A 21,668-nucleotide genomic window follows, 5' to 3' on the forward strand; every position below is an offset into this window, starting at 1 on the left:
GCGCTACGGACGGCGGGAAAGTAGTTCGGCTGCCCGATGACGTTTTACGTATTATAGGAGTTATTTTTACCGTTGTTTACGGATACTGCCACAATTTTTATAGGAATCATAACTATAGGAAACGGTTTTATAGGGGGATCTACTGTACTGCCACAATTTTTATAGGAATCATAACTATAGGAAACGGTTTTATAGGGGAATCTACTGTACATCCAATCTACCAACGTAAACAAACTACATCGACTAACTCATTAAACATAGAGCCATACACCAACCAAAGCCGGCTTTGGTTGGTGTATGGCTCTATCTACCAATGTGTTTGCTAGTGAACTTCTCTGTTGTAACTGGGCTAAAAACTAAAATACATCTCTATTTGGTAGACCATTATAAGGATCATTTTTGGGTAGCATAAAAAAAATTTATTTTGTAAGCAAATAAGAATAGTAGGATATTTTAAAACAGAGAAAAATTTGACATTATTTTTCAATTAAAATTCCATCAGTGTCATTGCTTTTTCAGAATTTTATAAATTTATTTAAAATTATTGTAAATTCTCTGATAGACATCACTATCTATTGATAAATTTATTTATAGTGATAAATTGTTGGAATATTTAAATAAGCATCTATTCACTGATTTCATTAAGAGGTTAACTTTGTTATAATTAACTGGATTGAATTTTTATTTATTCACTTTTTTAATTCCAAAATTTTTTATCTTACAATACAGTGGTGCAGGATCAATGAGTGGGATGTCAGGTTATGGCATTTCTCATAATTCTAGGAATTTCATTTCTCAAAATTTATTAGGGGGGAGTTTACAGAATACCTTTTCATCGAGTCCTGGTAAGAGAAATAGATTTTTAATACATTGAATATAAATTGTTATTCTTTTAACAGATTATCTTATTCCAGCTCTAGATCTATCAGAGTTTCCATCACTTACCAATAGAAGTACTCAGGATACAAATTCCAATCCTTCACTTCCTCCTAATCCTATGGCAGGGAGACCTCAGTATGGTGTGTACAGTTCTTTTAATTAAATTTTCTTTTCTTCAAAAATAAAAATAATAATAAATCTTTTGTAGTTGGGATGGTGAAACAACCCACCAATGAGTCAAATGAGTTTCAGATTCATAGTGAAGATTTTCCTGCATTACCAGGATCTCAGAGTAAGATTTACCATATTATTGTTATTTTTATATTATGTTTTTATTTAATTTGTTTTTAAATTTTCAGATCAAGACAATAGTCAAGAAGCTCTTAACAAATCTGTAAGTTTAGTTTTTTAAAAATGCATAAAAATCAAAATTCAGAAATTAAAACTTTATTTTAATTTAGTCCTGTGGAATATCTCTGGAAGCGACAAAGGAGGGAAGTCGTTTTCTTGAGAAATCTGCCACTCAGTGTCAAAAAAGAGGAATCCAAACATCTAAAGAAGGTAGTTTAGTACTTGGATTATTATAATTATATTGTATAGATTTTAATTAGTGTAAAATTATTTTAGATTGATAATGAAATAACTATTACTGAGCAATTGAAATTAGTTATTTTGTCCAATACTGTATCAGTCAAAATAACATTCTCTCTCCGTGCAATAATCAGTTGTAAATTTTATATTAATATAATATAATATAATATATACATATCAGATGGTCCATTTATAATGCCCCTAACAAATATCTTGTAAAATGTGCATTCAATTAAAAATTGATCATAATAAACATTATGTATTTTTGAAGAGCCTTTCCAATTTAATAAAAATTAAGCCACCCCTGCCCCTGAAAGGAGGATGGGGAAAACTTTTGAATTTCAAATGGAAACCCAAATGAAATTTTTTTCTATTTATGGATTTTTCATTAAAGCTTTAAAGAATAATAAAGTTTTATTTATAAGAATTTTTGGAAAAAATGTTAATTTCATAAGTCAAACATTTTCAAAAAGTATTTTTATTAAAGTATACTGCAAAACTGGATAAAATTGCAATAAAAGTAGCAACTAACACCCATAATCCAGCTAAAATGAACAAAATTGACAATAATATCCAAGTGGACTTTAATAATGCATGTCTCTTACATAACACATTGTTCCTGCACAACTCAAGTATCTTGAAAACCTTGATTTACAAAGTGACTAAGAAAGATTTCACCACTAATTTTAAGGACACATCTACAGTATTGCTTGCATGGAAAGCTATTTATGAACATTTATAATCTTATTAACATACTGATACTTTTTATTATTTCTTCTATACTAATTATAATTCCAAACAAATCATTTCTTACTGGTTGAAAGATAACAAGTTAAATAAAAATTGATTTACTCTAAAAATAATTACTTTTAAATTTTCTTAGACTTTGTTTATTTTTGAATACAACCCTTGTTCCTTTTTTATAAACGAAAATGTTTTACTGAATTGGGAAATGTTATTTTGTTGTTTCTAACAAAATAATATAAAAATAAAAAAAAGCCTAACGTTTGATAATATTCTTTATCATATCATATGTTACTGAAAATCACAAAAATATTTGATTCAAAGCATTTACATTTTGTATTAGCTGTATAAATATCAAAATTAAATAAAAATTATCTCAATAAGAAGTATAGTTATCTCATACAACAATGATGGACTGACAGCAATGTTTCACGCTGTTAATGATAATGTCAATGAGTTTCATAGGGAGCAACGCTCATTTTCTCATAAAGCAGTTCAAAATCCCTTTACGGTTTGTTGAAGGTAATAGAATGCAGCAACACACTTATCAAGAGTGTTTCAGATATAGTCAATGAAGTTGGGAGAGTGTGCTTACCACTCTATATGGGTGATGGTCTCTTCGAGGTATTGCAATACTAGGTGAGCTATGTGAGAGTGAACATTGTTGGCTTGCAGTATAGATGTATTTCCAATTGCAGTTACATACAAAGAGATATAAATTACATCTGTATCTCTGAGCAAATCAGGTTTTCCTGTGGCAGCATATGGAGCTCAATAAGTCCACCTAAAATGCCTTCCTGTACATATACACCATCTCCACTATGCATGTCCCTTTGTGGATATAAGAGGATATTAGGAATGATATCAGGTCATTTCAATAATTTGGCTATCAAATTACAAAATAGCTATCTTGCAATTTTTTTTTCATTGCCATACATGAATAATAGCCCACTGAGAAATAGCAAGTTTTATGCTCTTGAACATTTGCATAAACATATGCAAGTGCAACAAATAACAAATTGCCAATTACAAGTTAATTTACATTTAACTGTCAGCTTGTTAACCACAAAATTATATATGTTGAAGTTAGAAAATATTGAATTTGTACATTTAGAAGAAATAGTAAAATCCTGTAGTATAGGTAAAGTTCTGGAAGTTGATGTAAAGTTATTTCTTTTTTCTTTTTAACTTAAAGTAGAGAAAAGAATCTAAAATAGTGTATTCAGTTCAACACTCAGTACGCATTAAATGTAGGCATATAATATGATGAGTTAGGCTCAATACCATTGCCATAAAACAAATCATATCTTTTCATCATAGCTTGTTTTTATATAAAAGCCTAAAAATATTTTTTCATTATAATTTATTAAGAGTACAATAGCACTAGACACAAAAAGAAAGATGCAAAAACAAACATAATATAATAAATAAAAGAAATCAAAAAACTCTCTTAGAAAAAAGGCAACTGTCAAAAATAATAAACATAAATATAATTGAAAACAACCATATTATCAAAGTATAAATATGCCTGCTTCAGTTTAATATTTTATTTGATTTGAAAAGTTCACATAAAATTCTCATTATTTTTTATCTTAATTCTGAATCCAATATGTCAGTGTTTTTCAACCTTCTTGAATATGCGACCCCTTTACAAATTAAAAAGTTCTGGCGACCCCCACGGCCATATTAAAACTATGTCAGTGATTTTAAAAATTACTGTACATATTTAATTTTCTTTCTGTTGAGATTTAAATATCGATCAAAAAACCAATTGTATCGTAAAATAAACAGGCACAGTCTTCTCACTGAAATTGTAGTTTTTTTTATTGTAGTGTAGGACCTACAAACACTTGTCTTGTTCTTTTACCTGCGACCCCCCATGTATGGCTTTGTGACCCCCCCGGCGTCGCGACCCACAGGTTGAAAAACACTGCAATATGTCATTGTACATATTTGTATACATTTTCAATTAATGACACCATGCTTTTATAATTAATATAAACGTTCTGTTATGATTATATGATATGCCATTTTAAGTATCTTTTTATGTTAGTATTTTTACAATTTAAATTATATAATAATATATTATTTCCAAGAATATAATAATGCATATTTGGGAAATTAGAATGTAATTTACAACAATAACAATAAAACTTAACTAGTTCTTGAAAAACTTTTATTAGGCAAAAGCAGATATAGTAAACTTAAAACTATATGAAATAAAAATAAAGTTTCTTTTGTAGAGTTTGTAAATTCATTGGATACAATTTCAAGAAAACTTTCTTTTTTTCGGAATGTTTTGCAATAGTGCATATTTGCAACAGATGTTTGCTAATAATTTCTAAATTTTATTTTGTTAAGCTGTACAACAAGTTTAATAATTGATACTTATCATTTCAGGAAGGGTGACGAATATTCCTGGAGGAATGGTGATGGATCAATTTGGAATGGTGGGTTTGTTGACGTTTATTCGTGTGGCGGAAACTGATCCAAATCTAGTGTCTCTAGCTCTAGGGAGTGACTTAACAACATTAGGGCTCAATCTTAACACTCCAGAGTAATTTCATATCCAGTTTTTAACATATGCACTTTAATTTTTCTATTTACTTAGATTTTTTTTATGCATATTTAATAGAAGCCTTTATCCAAATTTTGGAGGACCATGGTCTGAACAGCCTTGTAGGCCTCAAGACATAGGTAAGCTAAGTTGTGATTGGAATTATTATTATTTTTTTGTTGATTATTATTATTTAGTTATGATTTTCTTACTTTTCTAGATTTTCATGTGCCATCGGAATATCTGGTCAACCAGAGCATAAAAGAGAAATTAGCTCCAATCAAGCTAAATCGGTATGGTGAAGATCTCCTCTTTTTTTTATTTTATATGTTCAGTGGTGATATTCTTCAGTTGGCAGCAGCAGCAGAATTGTAAGTGGAAATGACAGCTGTCTGTTTTAGTGCATGTGTAACTCATGTTCAATCTGACTGAACTCTTTGCCTCATTCAGGTACAACCGGGACTGGAGGTACCATAAAGATGAAAGAGTGTGGATCACCCGTGCTCCGGGTATGGTGCCTACAGAAAAGACCAGCACGTACGAAAGGGGTACTTACTACTTTTTTGATGCAGGAAATTGGAGAAAAGTGGCCAAAGAATTTCATCTGGATTATGATCGGTTAGAAGAACGTCCCCACATGCCTCAAACTCTACACTACAATCCTGCCCAATCAATGATGGCATAGGACAAGAAGGATCGTTAGTCTTGCAGTGATTTTTGTCATTTTGCATTTGGTTCTACTGCTGCCGGATGGATCCAGCTTGTTTTTTCTTTATGAAAGAAATCAACACCAAAAGAGGAAAACTACATTTGGTAACAAAAGTGCAAATAATTATCTGTATTGTAAGATTCTTTTGCACTATCTGACAAGAATATTCTTAATCCTATTCTGAGAAGCTTTAGTTCCCACAAATATTTTTTTTGGATACTTTATGTNAAAAAAGTTAGCCAAGGCTAGGATCAAACCTAGATCGCCCGTTTCAAGCGAGTTTGTTACAGAATCAGCCATTTTGCTGCACTGCCATAGTATAAAATTGACCAGTATATGAGCTGCAATTAAAACTTTAGAGCCCTTTTTCTCAAAATCTTCTGGCTAGTGCACTTTACAATTCTTCTGGGTGGACAACCTTGAGGTATACTACTATCCTGCAAAGTCTCATCCCGAAATGAATTTCTGAGACTGTAATGTCCCCTTGTAAGTATAAGAAACTTGTTTTTAGGGGCATTGCCACTGAGAAAGAAAAATACATCAGTCATGCATGTTACTGAACATGAAAAAAACACACTAGCTCTAAAGAAGCAGTGTTCATTCAGTACAATACAGATTACACATAGCTTAACTGAATTATACTGCATGGTTGATCTCCCAAGATGTAGTAACATGCATGGCTGCACTTCCCTTTGCCTCAATTTCTAGCCAAGCTCCTAGAGGTTCACCACCTGTCCAAACAAATTCTGATTCTCAAAATACTAGCATGCCAGATTATCATCTTACAATTCCTGATTATCTGCTGCTTTTCAGGGAGTGCTGGATTACTGGATATTCTGGATTATTAGGAGAAAGATTAAGAACTTCTACTGTATTTGTAAAAATAAGCATTTTATTTATTAACTTTCAACAAATTTAAATATATATAAAAATGTTTTAATATAAAACAGAAAATTCAAATGGCTATTCTACAAATAGCAAATAATAACAAAGACAATTCTTTTTATCATAAGAACTAAAAGTAAATTCAAATATTTATTTATGATGGTAAAAGAATATCTGTAAGGGTAAAATTTACTTAATTGGGTTGCAATTTGAAAAAACTGTAGACCTATAAATTTCCACTGTCATCCATCTGTTGTCTGTCTTTCCTCAATATTGAGAATGGCATTAGATAAATGAAATTCAAGACCGGATATGGAAAAGCTTAGAGGCAGACGGCCTGATTAACTATATACAAATCTCTGATGAAAATCAGAAATCATGTTATTTCAATTTAAAAATTTTCTCTTGAAAGCAGTTAAATAGATAACCAGCACACTCCATTGCTAATGGAAAAGTATGATTTACCGGGACGAGACATTACTAATTTGAGGTGGAGAATATAAATTTTAAATAAATTAATTAAAAATATGATTAAAAATTGCAGCCTGGCATTGTGATGATGTCACAATAAATAATTTCTCATTCACAATTATGTACATTAACAATGTACATTAACAAATTCTATGATATAAATACAGTAGAGTCCCAAAAACTTGGCACTTGATAACTTGGCAGTTTGGATAACTCGGCCACACCCTGGCAGGGCGAAAAAACACTGCATGCAGACCCGTTCAGAGTTCCACATTCCTTTGTCTCGCATCACACTCCTACTCCTCCACCATGTGTCTGGCGTTGGCGTGTGCTCAGCCATTCAGTCTACCTGCAGCCTTTGCCAGGGTTAGTCGATTTCTTAACTCTGTTGCATAACTCGATATGAGTGACTGTGTGTACTGTATTGTTCAGAGCTGTTTCAAAATTTGTGGATGCTGGACAGTAATCAAATTCAAAATCACAAGTTCACAGTTCATAAAAAGTTTATAACAACAAATAAAACTTACATAAACCTACGATGTTCACAAGAGCAACAAATTACAATGTTTAAGATATTTACAAAGTAGGTTTCACACACAAAAAATAAATTAGAGTCCAAATAGTTCGTTAATCCTGAACAGGTCCATCGAAAAGACACCTTGCGACGTATTTCTGAGATGTAGTTAGATGTATAATTCTTCCAGCGTTTGTCAAAGAAATAGCAAGACAAAAATAACCTCCTTCAATAAGTTCGTTTGATCAACAACTCTCAGTTCCCTTAACCAAACTTAGGCGAACTTAACTCTCCTGCCTAAACTCAATCTTTTTATATGGATTGAAGATAGCACTGATTGACCAATCAGCGCTTCGTAGTCCTATTGAAGGTCTGTGCAATCGTCCAATGATCAATGGCATATCAGCAATTCTGTTTTCAAAACTAATGGTCGTTTCTCGATCAGAGTTTCTACGGTGACAACCTTTGCTTGTTTGAAAAAGAGGAAAAGCACAGGAACCGTACATCCAGATGATTCAATCCCAACAACAGTACTCTGCGATTGCATCTTCTGTTAAAAGAAAACAAGTGAACTTGTCTATGTATGGAGCAAAAGTTGTGGGCATTAAAGAGACTGGATAAGGGAGAAAGTATCATTGCAGTGGCTAAGGACTTGGGAGTTGGCAAAAGTACGATTGGAGACTGGAAGAAGAAGCAGATGGAAATTGAGTCGTGGTGTGTTAACAGAATATGTACAGAAACATTGAAAGAAAGGAAAAGTATGAAGGAAAGTGATTTTAATGAGCTAAGTGAAGCACTTTACATTTGGTTTCGCCAAACAAGAGAGAAGGGCATGCCAATTAGTGGGTCAATCTTGCAAGAGAAAGCCTTGAAATTTTATGAAGAATTTAAAAACGACAATGATCCTAAATTTGTCACAAGCACTGGCTGGCTTGATCGCTGGAAGAAACGCTATGGAGTTTGGCAGCTTAGTATTTGTGGGGAAAAACTATCTGGGGACACGGAAGGTATGTCTCAGTTTAAGGAAAACTTTCAAAAATTTATCGAAGCTGAAGGTTTGACTGGAGAGCAATTGTACAATTGTGATGAAACAGGGTTAAATTATAAACTGTTACCAGCGAAAAGCCTTGCTTTCAAGGAAGAACAGTCAGCCCCAGGTTTTGAAAGGAGCAAGGAGAGGGTAACAATCCTAGCATGCAGTAATGCAACAGGTGAACACAAATTAAAGCTTGATCTCATAGGAAAATCAAAGAAACCATGTGTGTTTAAGCACATTGAAATGGATAAATTTTCAGTTTGGTACCAAAACCAGTCACATGCCTGAATGAGCTGTGCAATTTTCAAACAATGGTTCCATGAAGTATTTGTTCCATTTATTGAGCAGTTTTTAAAATCTAAAAACCTGCCAAGGAAGGCTATTCTGATTTTGGACAACGCGTCTTTGCACCCAGACATCGAAGAGTTAAAAAATGGGGACATATGAGCAATGTTTTTACCATCCAATCACAGCGTTATGTCAGCCAATGGACCAAAAAGTTTTGGTTAGTCTCAAGAGAAGATATAGGCACAAGCTGTTATCCTCTCTTCTTTCTGCAAACAATGATGGTCAAGGTCTTATCCAGAACTTAAAGAAAACAAACCTATTGAATGTTGTAGGCTGGGTGGCAGACACCTGGAATGAGTTAGAGTCATTAACACTAGTTCGTTCCTGGCGAAAACTCCTTGATCATGAGGGAAATGAGTTTGTTGAACATGATGATGCAGAAAATGTAAACTTACTCGACCTCCTGAAAAGAGTTCCTGGATGTGCAGAAGTTGATGAATATGACATTGAACAGTGATTCCAGAATGATACCGAGCAAGACATCATGTCCGATGCAGAAATTACTGCTGCTGTCACAATTAATGAAAAAATGCCGGAAAATGATGAAGACATTGGTGTCGAGGACTCCACCATACAAGCTTCTAAAATATCACACAGTGAGGGACTAAAGGCTGTCGAAACTGCCCTTCAGTATTTGAACAACAAAGTGCGTCGGTAATGGATTTACTGTTCCTTCATCGTCTTCGTGATGAAGCAGCAAAATGCAGAGTGCAGTGCGGAAGACAACAGGACATTACGCATTTCTTTAAAAAAAATAGCCAGTTTTTGCAAAATCAGCTAGTTAATTTTCATTGTAGACAGTTTTTTGCCTCAGAGTATTTTTCTGAGGTCTGTCTTATCAGGTAAATTACTGTACACTGGGTATTCATTAATTTTCATTTTCATGTAGTAAAGGTTCTATGCCTTCATAAAGTATGTACTGTATTTTTCCTTTGTTTAAGAGTATTTGGGCAGTTTATTCTCTGTTGTATTCTCAAGCAAACAATATATACAAGTACAATACAGTATTTTCTCAGGAAACACTCATACTTATTCTTTTTTAACCCCATTCCCAATAACCCAGCATTTTCACAAACTCGGCCACCCTTCAGTCCACATTAGGCTGAGTTTTCGGGACTCTACTGTACATGGGTTAACATTACAGTTAAAAATTATGTTTAATTAATAACATTTTTCTAAGTTATTAACATTTACTTTGAAGAGAATTTTAAAATATTATTCAAAATTATTTTCTTAGAAAAATGTAATAAAAAACTAACAATATAGACAAAAGATAACATAATTACAATTTGTACAAGTCAAATAAGAAAAATGATTTAACTGAAAAATTCTTAATATGTTATAGAAGTTTTATATAAATTGCATAAAAGTATTTCCTTATATAATAAAACTTTTATATTAATATGAATTAAATTTTTATTTGTCAATTTCCCTATACATATATAGGATTGTTGTATTATATCCACTCAGCAGTGAGGGACAGATATATCTGTCCAGGGCGATCGTGTGGCAGTGGTGAGGGACGGATATTCACTAAATTCTTTTGGGGTATTGCCAAAAACTACCGCAAAAAAAATTCATATAAAAAATGAATTATGTAACAATAAAAATACTTTTCTTTACTAGACATAACTGTTTACTAAATCTTTTTCTGAAATGGTAATGAGAAAAAACATGTGGAAAAATACTTTAAAAATTTCCCATGTTTATTTTCCACTACTTTGGGATAGCACCATACCTGACTATCCCAATACTGAAAGGGTATATATGCTATGTTATATAATTTTATTACTACTTTGTTTTAACATTATTTCCATACTTCTATTATTTCATATTAATAAAGAAGGCAAAGTTTGCATATACTGTATATGATTTGTTTTTTACTGCAAGTTTGATATATGATATGTGATACTCGTATATATGCATCACATATAATATATATCACAGTTAAAATATTAATTAAACAAATAAACTATTAACTAAGACAGTTTCCAGAAAATTTTAAAACAATAACACACACAAAACTTCAACCATTCTTCCGAAATAGGCAAAGATATTATTTTTTTATTTAAATAAAAGGTTAATAAATAAATAAATCGAAAGATAAAAGTTGTGTTATTTTAATACAACTTTTATCTTTATTTATTTCAGTCTATCATTAAATATTTATTACAACAATAAAGAAGTATGGTTTTTGTATTTTTAATTATACTTGAATTTGTTGACTGCTTAATTTGGGTATCATTGCAGATTAGCTTGAGCATAAGATATCATTCATAAATAAAACTGATCTGCTGGATCTAATATAATAGAACCAGTAATTTGAAACTGAAGAAAATGAACTAATAAATAGTAACAATACAAATTTTAAACACAAATTCTTATAAATCAGAAAACTTATTTCTTTATTTTTTAATAAATATGAAAAATATAAATATGACTTTGCAAAGATAAAACTTTGCATTTTGTCCTCCCTTTTCACTGTTCACACCATCAGCAGTCCTTAAAAAATTCACAAAGTTTCAGAGATAACCTGATGCTTGTGGCATTAACACCAGGGGACACTTTACCTGTTTTACATGTTTTTGCAAAGGCAGTAGCCTCAAAAGAAAGGTCGTCTCCAAAACTTTGTGAATTTTTTAAGGACTGCTGATGATGTGAACAGCGAAAAAAAAAGGACAAAATGCAAAGTTTTATCTTTGTAAAGTCGTATTTATATTTTTTATAATTATTAAATGTGAATAATGCCAGCCATGTACTTGTATTCATTTTTTATTTATTTCTTTATGATAATGATAAGTATATAACAGAAAATATGTTAAATTTGAATTTAAAATTGCTTTCTTTATAACAGATAAAAAATCCATATAGTCAAAAGTAAAATATCTGTATAGTTATAATACAAGGTGTGACAATTAAATTCCAGGACTGGGGTAATAAAAGGACACAAAGAACATATAATGAAAAACCCTTCTAATATGTTTCAAAGTAATCTCCCTGGAGGGCAATGCACTTCTAGCAATGCTTGTATAAGTTCTTGAAACACTCGGCAAAGTCACTTCCGTTGACAGCTCTCAATTCCTTGGTCACATTGCGCTGTATGTCCTCCAGGTCACCGAATCTTCGTCCCTTCAATGTGATTTTGATTTTCGGAAACAAAAAATAGTCGCAAGGCAACAAATCTGGTGAGTATGGAGGGTGGTTCAACTCCACAATGCCACATTTGGCCAAAAACTCCTTGACAACAGTTGCAATGTGCGGGCAGGCATTGTCGTGCAGCAGTACCCAGCTTCCTCTTGCTGCAAACTGAAGCCTAACCCGAAGAGTTGCCTCCAGATTGATACCAGTTGTCTCCACTATCATCCGAATAGACATTCGACGGTCATATCACAGCAAGTCTGATTTTTTTCAATGTTTTCTAATGTTGGAACTGATTGAGGTTGGCCAGCGCAAGCATCGTCCTCAAGGTCTTCCTGACCATCCCTGAAACATGCAATCTGCTCGAAAACATGAGAGAAGGATAGGGCATCATTCCCATAAACTTGCTTGATGACGGTATACGTCTCTGTTGCACTTTTACCCAACTTGTAACAAAACTTAATGTTCGCTTTTTGTTCCATGACAAAAACGTGACAATACTTTCTCACAGCAATATGTGAATAGAGTACAGAAAAAGAATAAGTTACGAGACACGAACAAATCTTTGCAGACAAGTAGCCAGATGGTTGAACTATTATGACAAGCTTAGACAAGTTTCTGAAAACTGACACTGCAGCGCTACATGACCAGTCCTGGAAATAAATTGTCACACCTTGTATAAACTTTATAGATGAAATCTACAGAGAAAATTTATATTATAACCAGGCCACTACAATTTTTCATTATCATATATCAAAGCCAACTCACTTCAATAAATTATGCTTCATTAAGTTAAAATTTATACAATCTGAATTTTACTTCTAATTCTTTGCTAATTAGCTGATATTTAAAACACTCCTATTTTATATTTCAGTAATCATTGTTTGTTAAAATGTCAAAATATTTTTGATTGGGGAAAATACTATGTACTGTACTTTTTTACCATTTTTTAATGTATTTTATATTATTTTTTTACTTATTTCAGTTAATTTATTTACCTCAATGGTTTCCTCTCAATACAAACTTTCTGAAGAACATCTTTTAAAAATTTAGCTGGACTTTCTTGAGCAACATGCTGTACACGAAGACGTATTTTTATATATTCTATAAAGCGTTTCAAAAAGGCTATAAAATGTTCTGCCGTACGTATGTTGCCAGGGACAGCATCTGCAGAAAACATCACCACTTATTAAATTATATTTAATGTAATAAGATTTATTTTAATAAAAATATTTATTTAAAGTTCATTTCTAACAAATTTCATTTACATACTTACCCTGTAAAACTTCATCTGGTAAAACTAAAAGAAAAATCATTTGCTATTAATAAAATCATTATGTAGCTAATTCAAGATTTTTCACTCTTTATTAAATTAAATAGTGAAGCATGAATAATCTATGATAATAAATTTAACATATAATTTATTATACAAATTCAAATTAGTAAAAATTAAAATAACTAAAGTAAACTTATTATTGAAATTTATGTTTCTAAACTATCTTAATTATTAGTATTATATTTATTTTTAATTTGTAAATTTATGATATTATCTGATCTTATAATATGGAAATACTGTAGAATGCTTTCTTTAAAGAAATCTCTAGAAATTATTTAAATATCATTTCTTAAAATATTTCTTTTCATTTATATTTCACTATTTTAAACACATCTAATTTATTACAAAATAATTTCTGAGTATTCTGACTCCATGTTACTTCAGAAGTAAAAAGACAAATGCTACAAATTTTAGGAGTCAAGGCTTTATTGGGAATAATGTTTTTTGGGACCACTCTGTCCCATCTTCAGTCCCAAAGAACATTTTTTCCAGTAATGCTTTGACTCTTAAAATTTGCAGCATTTGTCTTATAACAAAATATATAGCATATTTACTATCTAAGCTTGGTTTCAAATTTAAAATAAAGTATTTCAAATGAATAGAATAAGCACTAATTATTACTAATAATGCAAAACTTCCTTACTTAATCTACTTGTGGGATGTAATCATTTAAAATTACATGATATGGTGAATATAGCAAGATCATTATTTCATCATATATTTATTGTTATTGCTTTCATATCAACTTGATCAACAAATAATGTACAATATATCAACCGTAAAATAAAACTATATATCCAAGCAATTTTAAGAGTAACATTAAATTTTATCTAGAATCAGTGACATATTTAAGACAGAAAATGAAATACTGTATAGCTCTCTTCATCATTTGTTTATCTACATGGTGTCCCAGATTTATGTAACACCTTTGAAATACATTTAAAATATGAACAAATAAAAGTAGAAAAACCAAATCATATATAGATCAGTTTAATGTCATTAACTTATTATCCTACAAAGGTTTCTGCATTCCAATGCATTGCTGGAAGTGTCCAGAAATGTGAGGCTCTGGACAGGTCTGAACCTCACTGAAATTTGTGTTAAAATCATTTATTTTTAAGGACAAAATTATCTTTTTTTGAGAAAAAAATAGAAATTAGAAATAGCTTTTCTTTATGAAAACAACACAAACTTTTAAACAATAGAACAATGGAAAAACTAAGATTGACTATCTCTGGATGGGAATTGAATTAAACTTCAATTTTGACCTCTCCCACACCCCCGAAAGGTTTCAAATTGTCACCAGGTGACGAGGAGAGAACAAATGGAAAGTGGAATTGGAGGAAAACGGATAAAACCTTAGAATTCAAGGACGTGACGGCTTCTTCTCCTGCAAGTTCCAAGTGGCAGATCTATTGTTGTATATGTGTCTCATACCCATCTTCATCTCCCAAACTCAGATTGACATCTTTCCATCAACGGAAGTTGAGCGCATCATCCAGGAGTCATCAAGACATCGATGGAATTGGTCATTTGTGAACCAGGGATACTCCTTCAAAATGGGACTATCTTGGAAAGGAGAGGAAGACCCAGAGGCCGCTGCTGATGTATTAATAGAAGTTCCAAGATCGTGGAAATATTGTAAGTTTCTTTCATGTCAAATAAACAGTTTCTTGTAACCATAGAGTCTGTCTCAGTGCCAATCGCCAACATACGACCCTTCACGACCATTCAACCCTCTTGACATTTTTGCACTTTGTCATCAACCTTACAGAAACAGGATATATTGCTTTTCCAAACATATAGGAATAAGTGTACATTCCCCACTGATCATAGCTTTCAAGGTCTCCACATTCCATGGCTTGTGCTTGTAAACCTGTTCCTTTAAATAATCCCAAAGATGATCAAATACAGGCTACAGGGGGCCATTTGATGTTTCCTCACCTTCTATTCAGCTTCCCAAGGAATACCATTCCAGCCATTGCCTGGTGGATACTATAAAGTGGGACTATCCTACATAAAGTGAATGGCATTGAAGTCTGAATTTTCTAGTTTTGATTCCTTGGTTCAGTCAAGTCTTGGTTTTATGTTTCTTATTTGAGGTCCATCTTTTATTTATAGATTGGAGAAGACTCAAATTCAGATTCATTAGATTGATTTTACATTTTAATCATTTAATGCTGAACCTGTTTTGAGATCTTTAGTAGACCACTGTTGGCTATAGGCTTAGCTGTGGTTATTTTTTGTTATTGGCTTAAGATTTTAGAGTTACCAGAATCAAATCTCAGGAGGTTGGTTTATAATAAATTAAAATTAATAAACACTTATTCTTTGGTCATAATTTGGCCTTCCTTGGTTGAGCATTTATTGTCTAATTTGTAATTTTCAATTGCTTATTATACTCAGTTTCCTGATAAAGGCTTTTTTAGCTGTTCTTCAGTCTTTAAAAGATAAATAATTGGCTCAAGATAGTTTCTATATAAAGCAGACGTACAGTTTCTTGGAAACTTCTGTATCCTCCATAAGGACACCTCAATGCTTGCAGTTGTCAAATTTAAATTATAAGACAAACCCTGATAATACAGTTGTGTCTTAATTAATTCATCTTTTTTTTTTAAAATAGTTACAGAATTGTGTGAACTGTGGGGGTAGAGCTCCAAGCTTGACCCCACTTCTTTGTCAGGGATGGTCTATGTGGTAACTGAGTAGGAGGGTGATAAGGTCGTGATAAGGCGAGGTCATGATAAGGTGTCAGTCGTACTTAAGGATGACACACACTTTTATATAAGAATAAATATTTAATTGACTATAAAGTTATACCAAACGAGTACAAATCAAAGGCTACAAAAAAAAAAAAAGGAATAATCCAAAAATACTTCTAAGTTGCAACAAGGATAGACAGTCGTTGATAAGTTGTCAAAATTCTGGACTTCTATAGGTCCCAATATCCTCTAAGTTAAACTAACCAAAATCTAGTCTATAACCAAGAGAGAGAGAATTAGAGTTCTCTAAAAAATTATCTCTTTAGCTGCGGCGATCAAGTTCTGAGAAGTCTTTATGTTCAGAGCATGGAGCAGGTGTCCAAATGGGCTCTAACCTGGTGTCTTCCCTTTGGTGATCACCCGAGGTATGGGTGCGATCTCTTTTTATACATGTCTTGAAGGGGGACTATCGAGGGAAGTTCTGATGCAATTCCATGTAAGTTTGATGTGCCCGGGGGTTGTTTATACTAATTGTCAGAAATCAAAACATTTCTGTAGTTTTATTACTTCTTCTATCCGGTATTGTCACCTTTTCTACCTCATAAATTTGATAACAGCTGTCAAACCAACTGAATTAATTGCTGGAGTTTGTCTTGCAACCTTAGTAATAATTGTTCATTTGGTGGGTCATCTGATCGGTTTTATCATTGTTAAAATCAGACGAAATAGGAAGTGTGTAGGTGGGTTTGGTTTGGACTCCACGGGTAGGTGACCTTTTTGGTTACCCTCTATTGTATAACAATTTTAGGTTTTTGTTAATTGGCTAGTTATTTTGTAAAATTTTAAAGAAGGTGGAAATGAATCATCTCCGGTTGCAAGGGGAGAACTTTATCCATTGTCCGAAATGTCTTTGAAAGTTTAGAAGGTCACTTCTCGATGCGACGCAGAAAGTTGAGGGGTCAAAAGGTCTAATTTCACCCTTCTGAAAACAGGAAACTGGAGGAAGAAGGGAAATAATGATGAGGGGGAAAAAATATTGAAGCTTTAAAATTCACAAAAGAGCTTAAATCTTCACAGAATTAATATAACAGCTTACTCCAATTAACTTTTCTATAACTTTTTTGAAAATGTTAACAATTATCTGATTTTATCTTGTGAATTTACTGAACATTTAAATATTTTTTTTGTCAACTGACTTTAAAATTACTTCTTAATATGATGATAATTTAAGTTCTGAACTTTATTTAAACTTTGTAAATATTTTGTTATTCATTAAATATCTTAAAATAGTTTTACTAATTTCAGGCTATACATAATTGTATCTAGATAATAAGAAATATCATATTGTAAATAACGTTTGTTGTTAAAAAAATGTATACTTGCTTATTGGAGAATAAATTCAATAAAAATAAAAACCATTCAAGTATCCAGCATAACTCTTTAATAAAATAAAAACGTTTTCAAACACATTAAGCGTTCATCATCAGTTATTTCTCTAATTTGAAACGGGAAGTTTGAAAAATTATGCAAATGAATTTCAAATAAACGGTTATGTAAAAAATTAAAAGGTAACATGTCATAAATGAAAGTGATACATACAAATTTCTGTATGTTTAATAAATAATAATAAAATAAAATATCTATCAAGGATTCTAAGCTTGATTAAGCCTCTTATATAGAACTATGCCAATTCATCACAAAAAGATTTCCAAGCAGATGAAAGCCCGTTGGCATCCCTATAGTTAATACACTGCGTGCTCTTCTGTGCCCTGTGGATTTCCAGCTTTTTGAGATATTAAAACAAACAGAAAGAAAAAGTGGTCATTGATTATATACCCTTCCTTAAACCAATTGTCAAGAGGGTTTCCAAAAATAAGAACTTACAAATAGTTTATCGATGTAATCCCACTATATACAGGATATTAAGTAATGAAAAGGGAGATTATGAATGTAACTCCTTAACAGGAATATACTCAATACCGCTAAGAGACCATAGATTCAACTCTAACTTAATATATATAGGCGCAATGTTGAGGAATTTGAAGAAAAGAATCAATGAGCATAAGCTTTCAGTAAACAAAACGATTGACAGTACAGTTCTTGCCACTTATGCTAAACAACAAGGCATTAGTGTCTTCTGGGACCAGGCCTCCATCATAAAAGCTACCAGATCTAGACATGCGGTAAAATATCTCGAAAAGCTGGAAATCCACAGGGCACAGAAGAGCACGCAGTGTATTAACTATAGGAATGCCAATGGGCTTTCGTACGCTTGGAAATCTTTTTGTGATGAATTGGCATAGTTCTATATAAAAGGCTTAATCAAGCTTAGGATCCTTGATAGATATTTTATTTTATTATTATTTATTAAACACACAGAAATTTGTATGTATCACTTTTGTTTATAACATATTACCTTTTAATTTTTTACATAACTGTTTATGATGATGAACGCTTAATGCGTTTAAAAACATTTTTATGTTATTAAAAAATTATGCTGGATACTAGAATGATTTTTATTTTTATTGTTTGTTAAGTATTTTGTACCTTCTTTGTAGAGGTGGAAGCCACATCAAACAGATGATGATTATGATGTTGATGACATTTCCAATTATTGTGTGAATATTTTACTTCGTAAAATGATGCTGTATGTCACAACAACTGTATTAATTTTTGATAGTTATCAAAAACTAAACATAAACTATAATTTCTCTTTAATAATTAATTTTAACATTGAATAGAATAGAATAAAATAAAATGCTACAAGTTTAAAATTATAAACTTTCTTTTATATTTATGTAATTCTAAGCATGTATTATTTAAAATGCAACCCTACTTGCTATACAAAATAATAATAATTTACAATAGACAAATGATAAGTAAGAAAATAACCTTTTCATGAATTAAAAATCACAAACTGAATTAATTGAAACTTATCAACAAAAGTTATTAAATTAATGTTGAAAATCTTACATTTATTGAGAAGTTGAGATAAAATATTTTAAATTTTTATAGCATAAATTAAGTATAAAATTAAATCATAGTTTGATAATCATATTATGATTTAGAAAAAAATTAAAACTTTAGTGTGTTTTTTAAATAAATTATTTAAAAATTACATCTATTTAAAAAAATCATTAAATATTTTAAGTGTATTTTTATATACATTATATATAATTATTATTTCAAAATCAAGACACTGAAGGTTATACAAACCAGGATTTGATAAAATAATATCAGTTTCTCTAGCAATATTTGCATCTCTCAGTCCTTCAACTAATCTCTGATATTCCTCCTGAAGTTTTTTTGCATCGTGCTCTTTCAGGCTTTGAAAAGATAAATACTATTTGGAGTATATATTATTTTTAAATATATGAAATAGTAAAAAAAAAATCATTAATTACAAGCCAATTTAAATATGCATTTTTTATATGAATGTTTCAAATAAAGAATTATATCTTTCTTTAATCACTTACACAATAATCATTAAATGCTAATTTTAACAATTGTTATAAAAATAAATAAATATATATTATTTGTTAAATTTAATATATATAATTAAATATGTATTATTTTATTTTAGTTAAATTAATAATCTTCTACATCATCATCTTATATAGAGTGTGTTCATAATTAAAGTTTACATTTCAAAAATATATAACTCTGGACTAATCAGCAGAATGACATTATATTTCACACAGAAACTTCTGTTGTGATGGAATTTATTTAGAAAACAAAAAGTTAGTTACAAAAATGTCCGCTAGACTTTAAGTGACACTGCAACACTTTAGTGAATAATTCAAAATGTCTCAAAAAACTTATGATACACAGTATATGTACTCTGTTACTCAACAGCATACTTGATATATTGGCCTCCAAAACTCTGAGTGCTGTCATTGAGCATGTGATTTGGCAATCTCATCTTGTTTCCAACAACAGAAGCCAGCATACTGATCATGCTGGTGCATGTGTACCAGTTAATAAGTTCATTACAAAAATTTTTGTAACTAACTTATTTTGTTTTCAAATAAAATTCCATCACCACAGAAGTCTCTATATGAAATGCAACATCATTCTGTTGATTAGTTCTTGAGTTATATCCTTTTGAAATGTGAACTTTAATTATTAACACACTGTACATTTATACATATTATACATATAATTTCAATATAAGGAATGTATCCTGATTTCAAATTAAACAAGATATACTTTTATGAAAGCTTTAATAATTTATTTCATTAATACATAGTATTAACTATTTTAATTTATTTTGCATCATACTTGGAACCATCGGTACTAATTTTTTTATGGAAATGTCTTCTACATGACCTGAAACATCATCATATCAAATTTAGTTGAATTTGCACTGCTAAGTATCTCTTGAGACAGCATTGAATAAGAGTAAATTAATTACAATCACCTGGTGTATACAATCTATTGTGTATAATTTTTTTATAAACCATTTTTTATCAATAGAAGCTAAAAATGCAATTGTTTTACTATCTGTACAATGTCTACAATATGTTACATCATCAACAGTAGGAAGCCAAATTCTAATAAGATATAGATTACAAGTTGTAATCTATTAGTTGACTTGTTCCACAAGCATGATATCAACCACATTCATTCATGACTTAATACTTACTTTTTGCCATGAAAATGTAAAATCAGAATAGGCAATTTTGAATTTCTCAATTTTATTCCTTTATGTGGTAATCAACAGGGATCTATTCTCAGTGGTCTTTTTTTCTCAACATATATTAACAAATTTCTTTGCCATCTTAAATCTTGCATTGTAACTTATGCCAGTGACATTAAATTGATGTTTTCTGATCTGAAAATTCTAGTCTGATAGTCGCTTGCTAAAAAATCTATTTGATTCTGCTAATCTCATGATTAATATTTAAATAACTGTGGTTATGTGTTTTGCCTTAATTCACAATCCTCCTTTACCTACTTTTTACATTGACTCCACTCCTGTTAATTATGTTATGTCATTCAACAACCTAGGAATAATCTTTGATACTAAACTTACTTTTAAAAATCATATTGATTAAAATAATTAAATCTTTGGCTATTAGACATGGAATATTATGGTGATTTTGTAAACCTATCTTGTCTAAAAGTGCATTAAGAGTTAATTTTTTTTACTAGTTTTCAGTCTTGCCCGTTTGGTCTATGGCAGCACCTTCCCTTTTGGATAAAATTGCTACAGCTCTTGAAAAAGTTTATTTATTTTTTAATAAATTATGCAATTTATCATAAACTAAGAATCCTAACTTTGCAAGGATTAGATTAGGTTTTCCTTTGTTTTTTGAGAGTATTAAATATTTTGATCACTTACTTTATTTTAAATTTTTTAATGGTTTTATTTATTATGATTGGCTATTCTTATATGTGCCTTCAAAAAATTTATGACCTTTCGTGTGTTCACTCCACTTTTTCATTTGAGTGAATCTCAAAGGTCCTTTTTTTTTTTTGTTGTATTTCTCGAAATTTAAATAATTTTGATAATTTTTTATTTTTTAATTTTTCTTGTTTTAAATTAAAATGTAAAAATGCATGATACAATTTTTTAATTTTATTAAATTGTTATTTCTTTTTTCCTTTATTTGTTATATTTATATTTGTAGGTTTGTTAACTTGGTGAAAAATATCAATTGTCCTTTGGGACTTTTCTTCTTATTTGTAAAAACAAATAAATAAAATAAATCTACACATTCACTTATGTAATTTTTTTCTTGTATATTTCAATGAG

General features: G+C 30.8%; 3 protein-coding genes across 4 annotated transcripts in view; 2 read left to right on the top strand and 1 right to left on the bottom strand.

Annotated features, from left to right (window-relative positions):
* Positions 1 to 5,699, top strand: part of LOC111626510 (CCR4-NOT transcription complex subunit 2-like) — a 44,143-nt gene extending 38,444 nt beyond the window's left edge. For both annotated transcript variants that reach the window (XM_023369908.1, XM_023369909.1), the window contains exons 5-13: positions 730 to 845; positions 915 to 1,019; positions 1,088 to 1,171; positions 1,239 to 1,273; positions 1,341 to 1,440; positions 4,615 to 4,771; positions 4,850 to 4,911; positions 4,992 to 5,142; positions 5,222 to 5,699. In XM_023369908.1, coding sequence (XP_023225676.1) covers positions 730 to 845; positions 915 to 1,019; positions 1,088 to 1,171; positions 1,239 to 1,273; positions 1,341 to 1,440; positions 4,615 to 4,771; positions 4,850 to 4,911; positions 4,992 to 5,142; positions 5,222 to 5,456 — 1,045 coding nt within the window. In that variant the 3' untranslated portion in view covers positions 5,457 to 5,699. The remainder of the gene's footprint in view (positions 1 to 729; positions 846 to 914; positions 1,020 to 1,087; positions 1,172 to 1,238; positions 1,274 to 1,340; positions 1,441 to 4,614; positions 4,772 to 4,849; positions 4,912 to 4,991; positions 5,143 to 5,221) is intronic.
* Positions 5,700 to 7,933: 2,234 nt separating this feature from the next.
* Positions 7,934 to 8,674, top strand: LOC111626522 (tigger transposable element-derived protein 2-like). The gene has a single exon (XM_023369924.1). The coding sequence runs from the start codon at positions 7,934 to 7,936 to the stop codon at positions 8,672 to 8,674; it is 741 nt and encodes a 246-aa protein (XP_023225692.1).
* A 4,192-nt stretch (positions 8,675 to 12,866) lies between these two features.
* Positions 12,867 to 21,668, bottom strand: part of LOC111626512 (TFIIH basal transcription factor complex helicase XPD subunit-like) — a 61,688-nt gene continuing 52,886 nt past the window's right edge. The window contains exons 12-14 of the mRNA XM_023369910.1: positions 19,127 to 19,236; positions 13,149 to 13,172; positions 12,867 to 13,039 (exon numbers count right to left, since the gene is read on the bottom strand). Coding sequence (XP_023225678.1) covers positions 12,867 to 13,039; positions 13,149 to 13,172; positions 19,127 to 19,236 — 307 coding nt within the window. The remainder of the gene's footprint in view (positions 13,040 to 13,148; positions 13,173 to 19,126; positions 19,237 to 21,668) is intronic.

This window comes from Centruroides sculpturatus, unplaced genomic scaffold (assembly GCF_000671375.1).
Source record: "Centruroides sculpturatus isolate CEXI.00-Female unplaced genomic scaffold, Cexi_2.0 scaffold159, whole genome shotgun sequence".
Lineage (NCBI taxonomy): Eukaryota > Metazoa > Arthropoda > Arachnida > Scorpiones > Buthidae > Centruroides > Centruroides sculpturatus.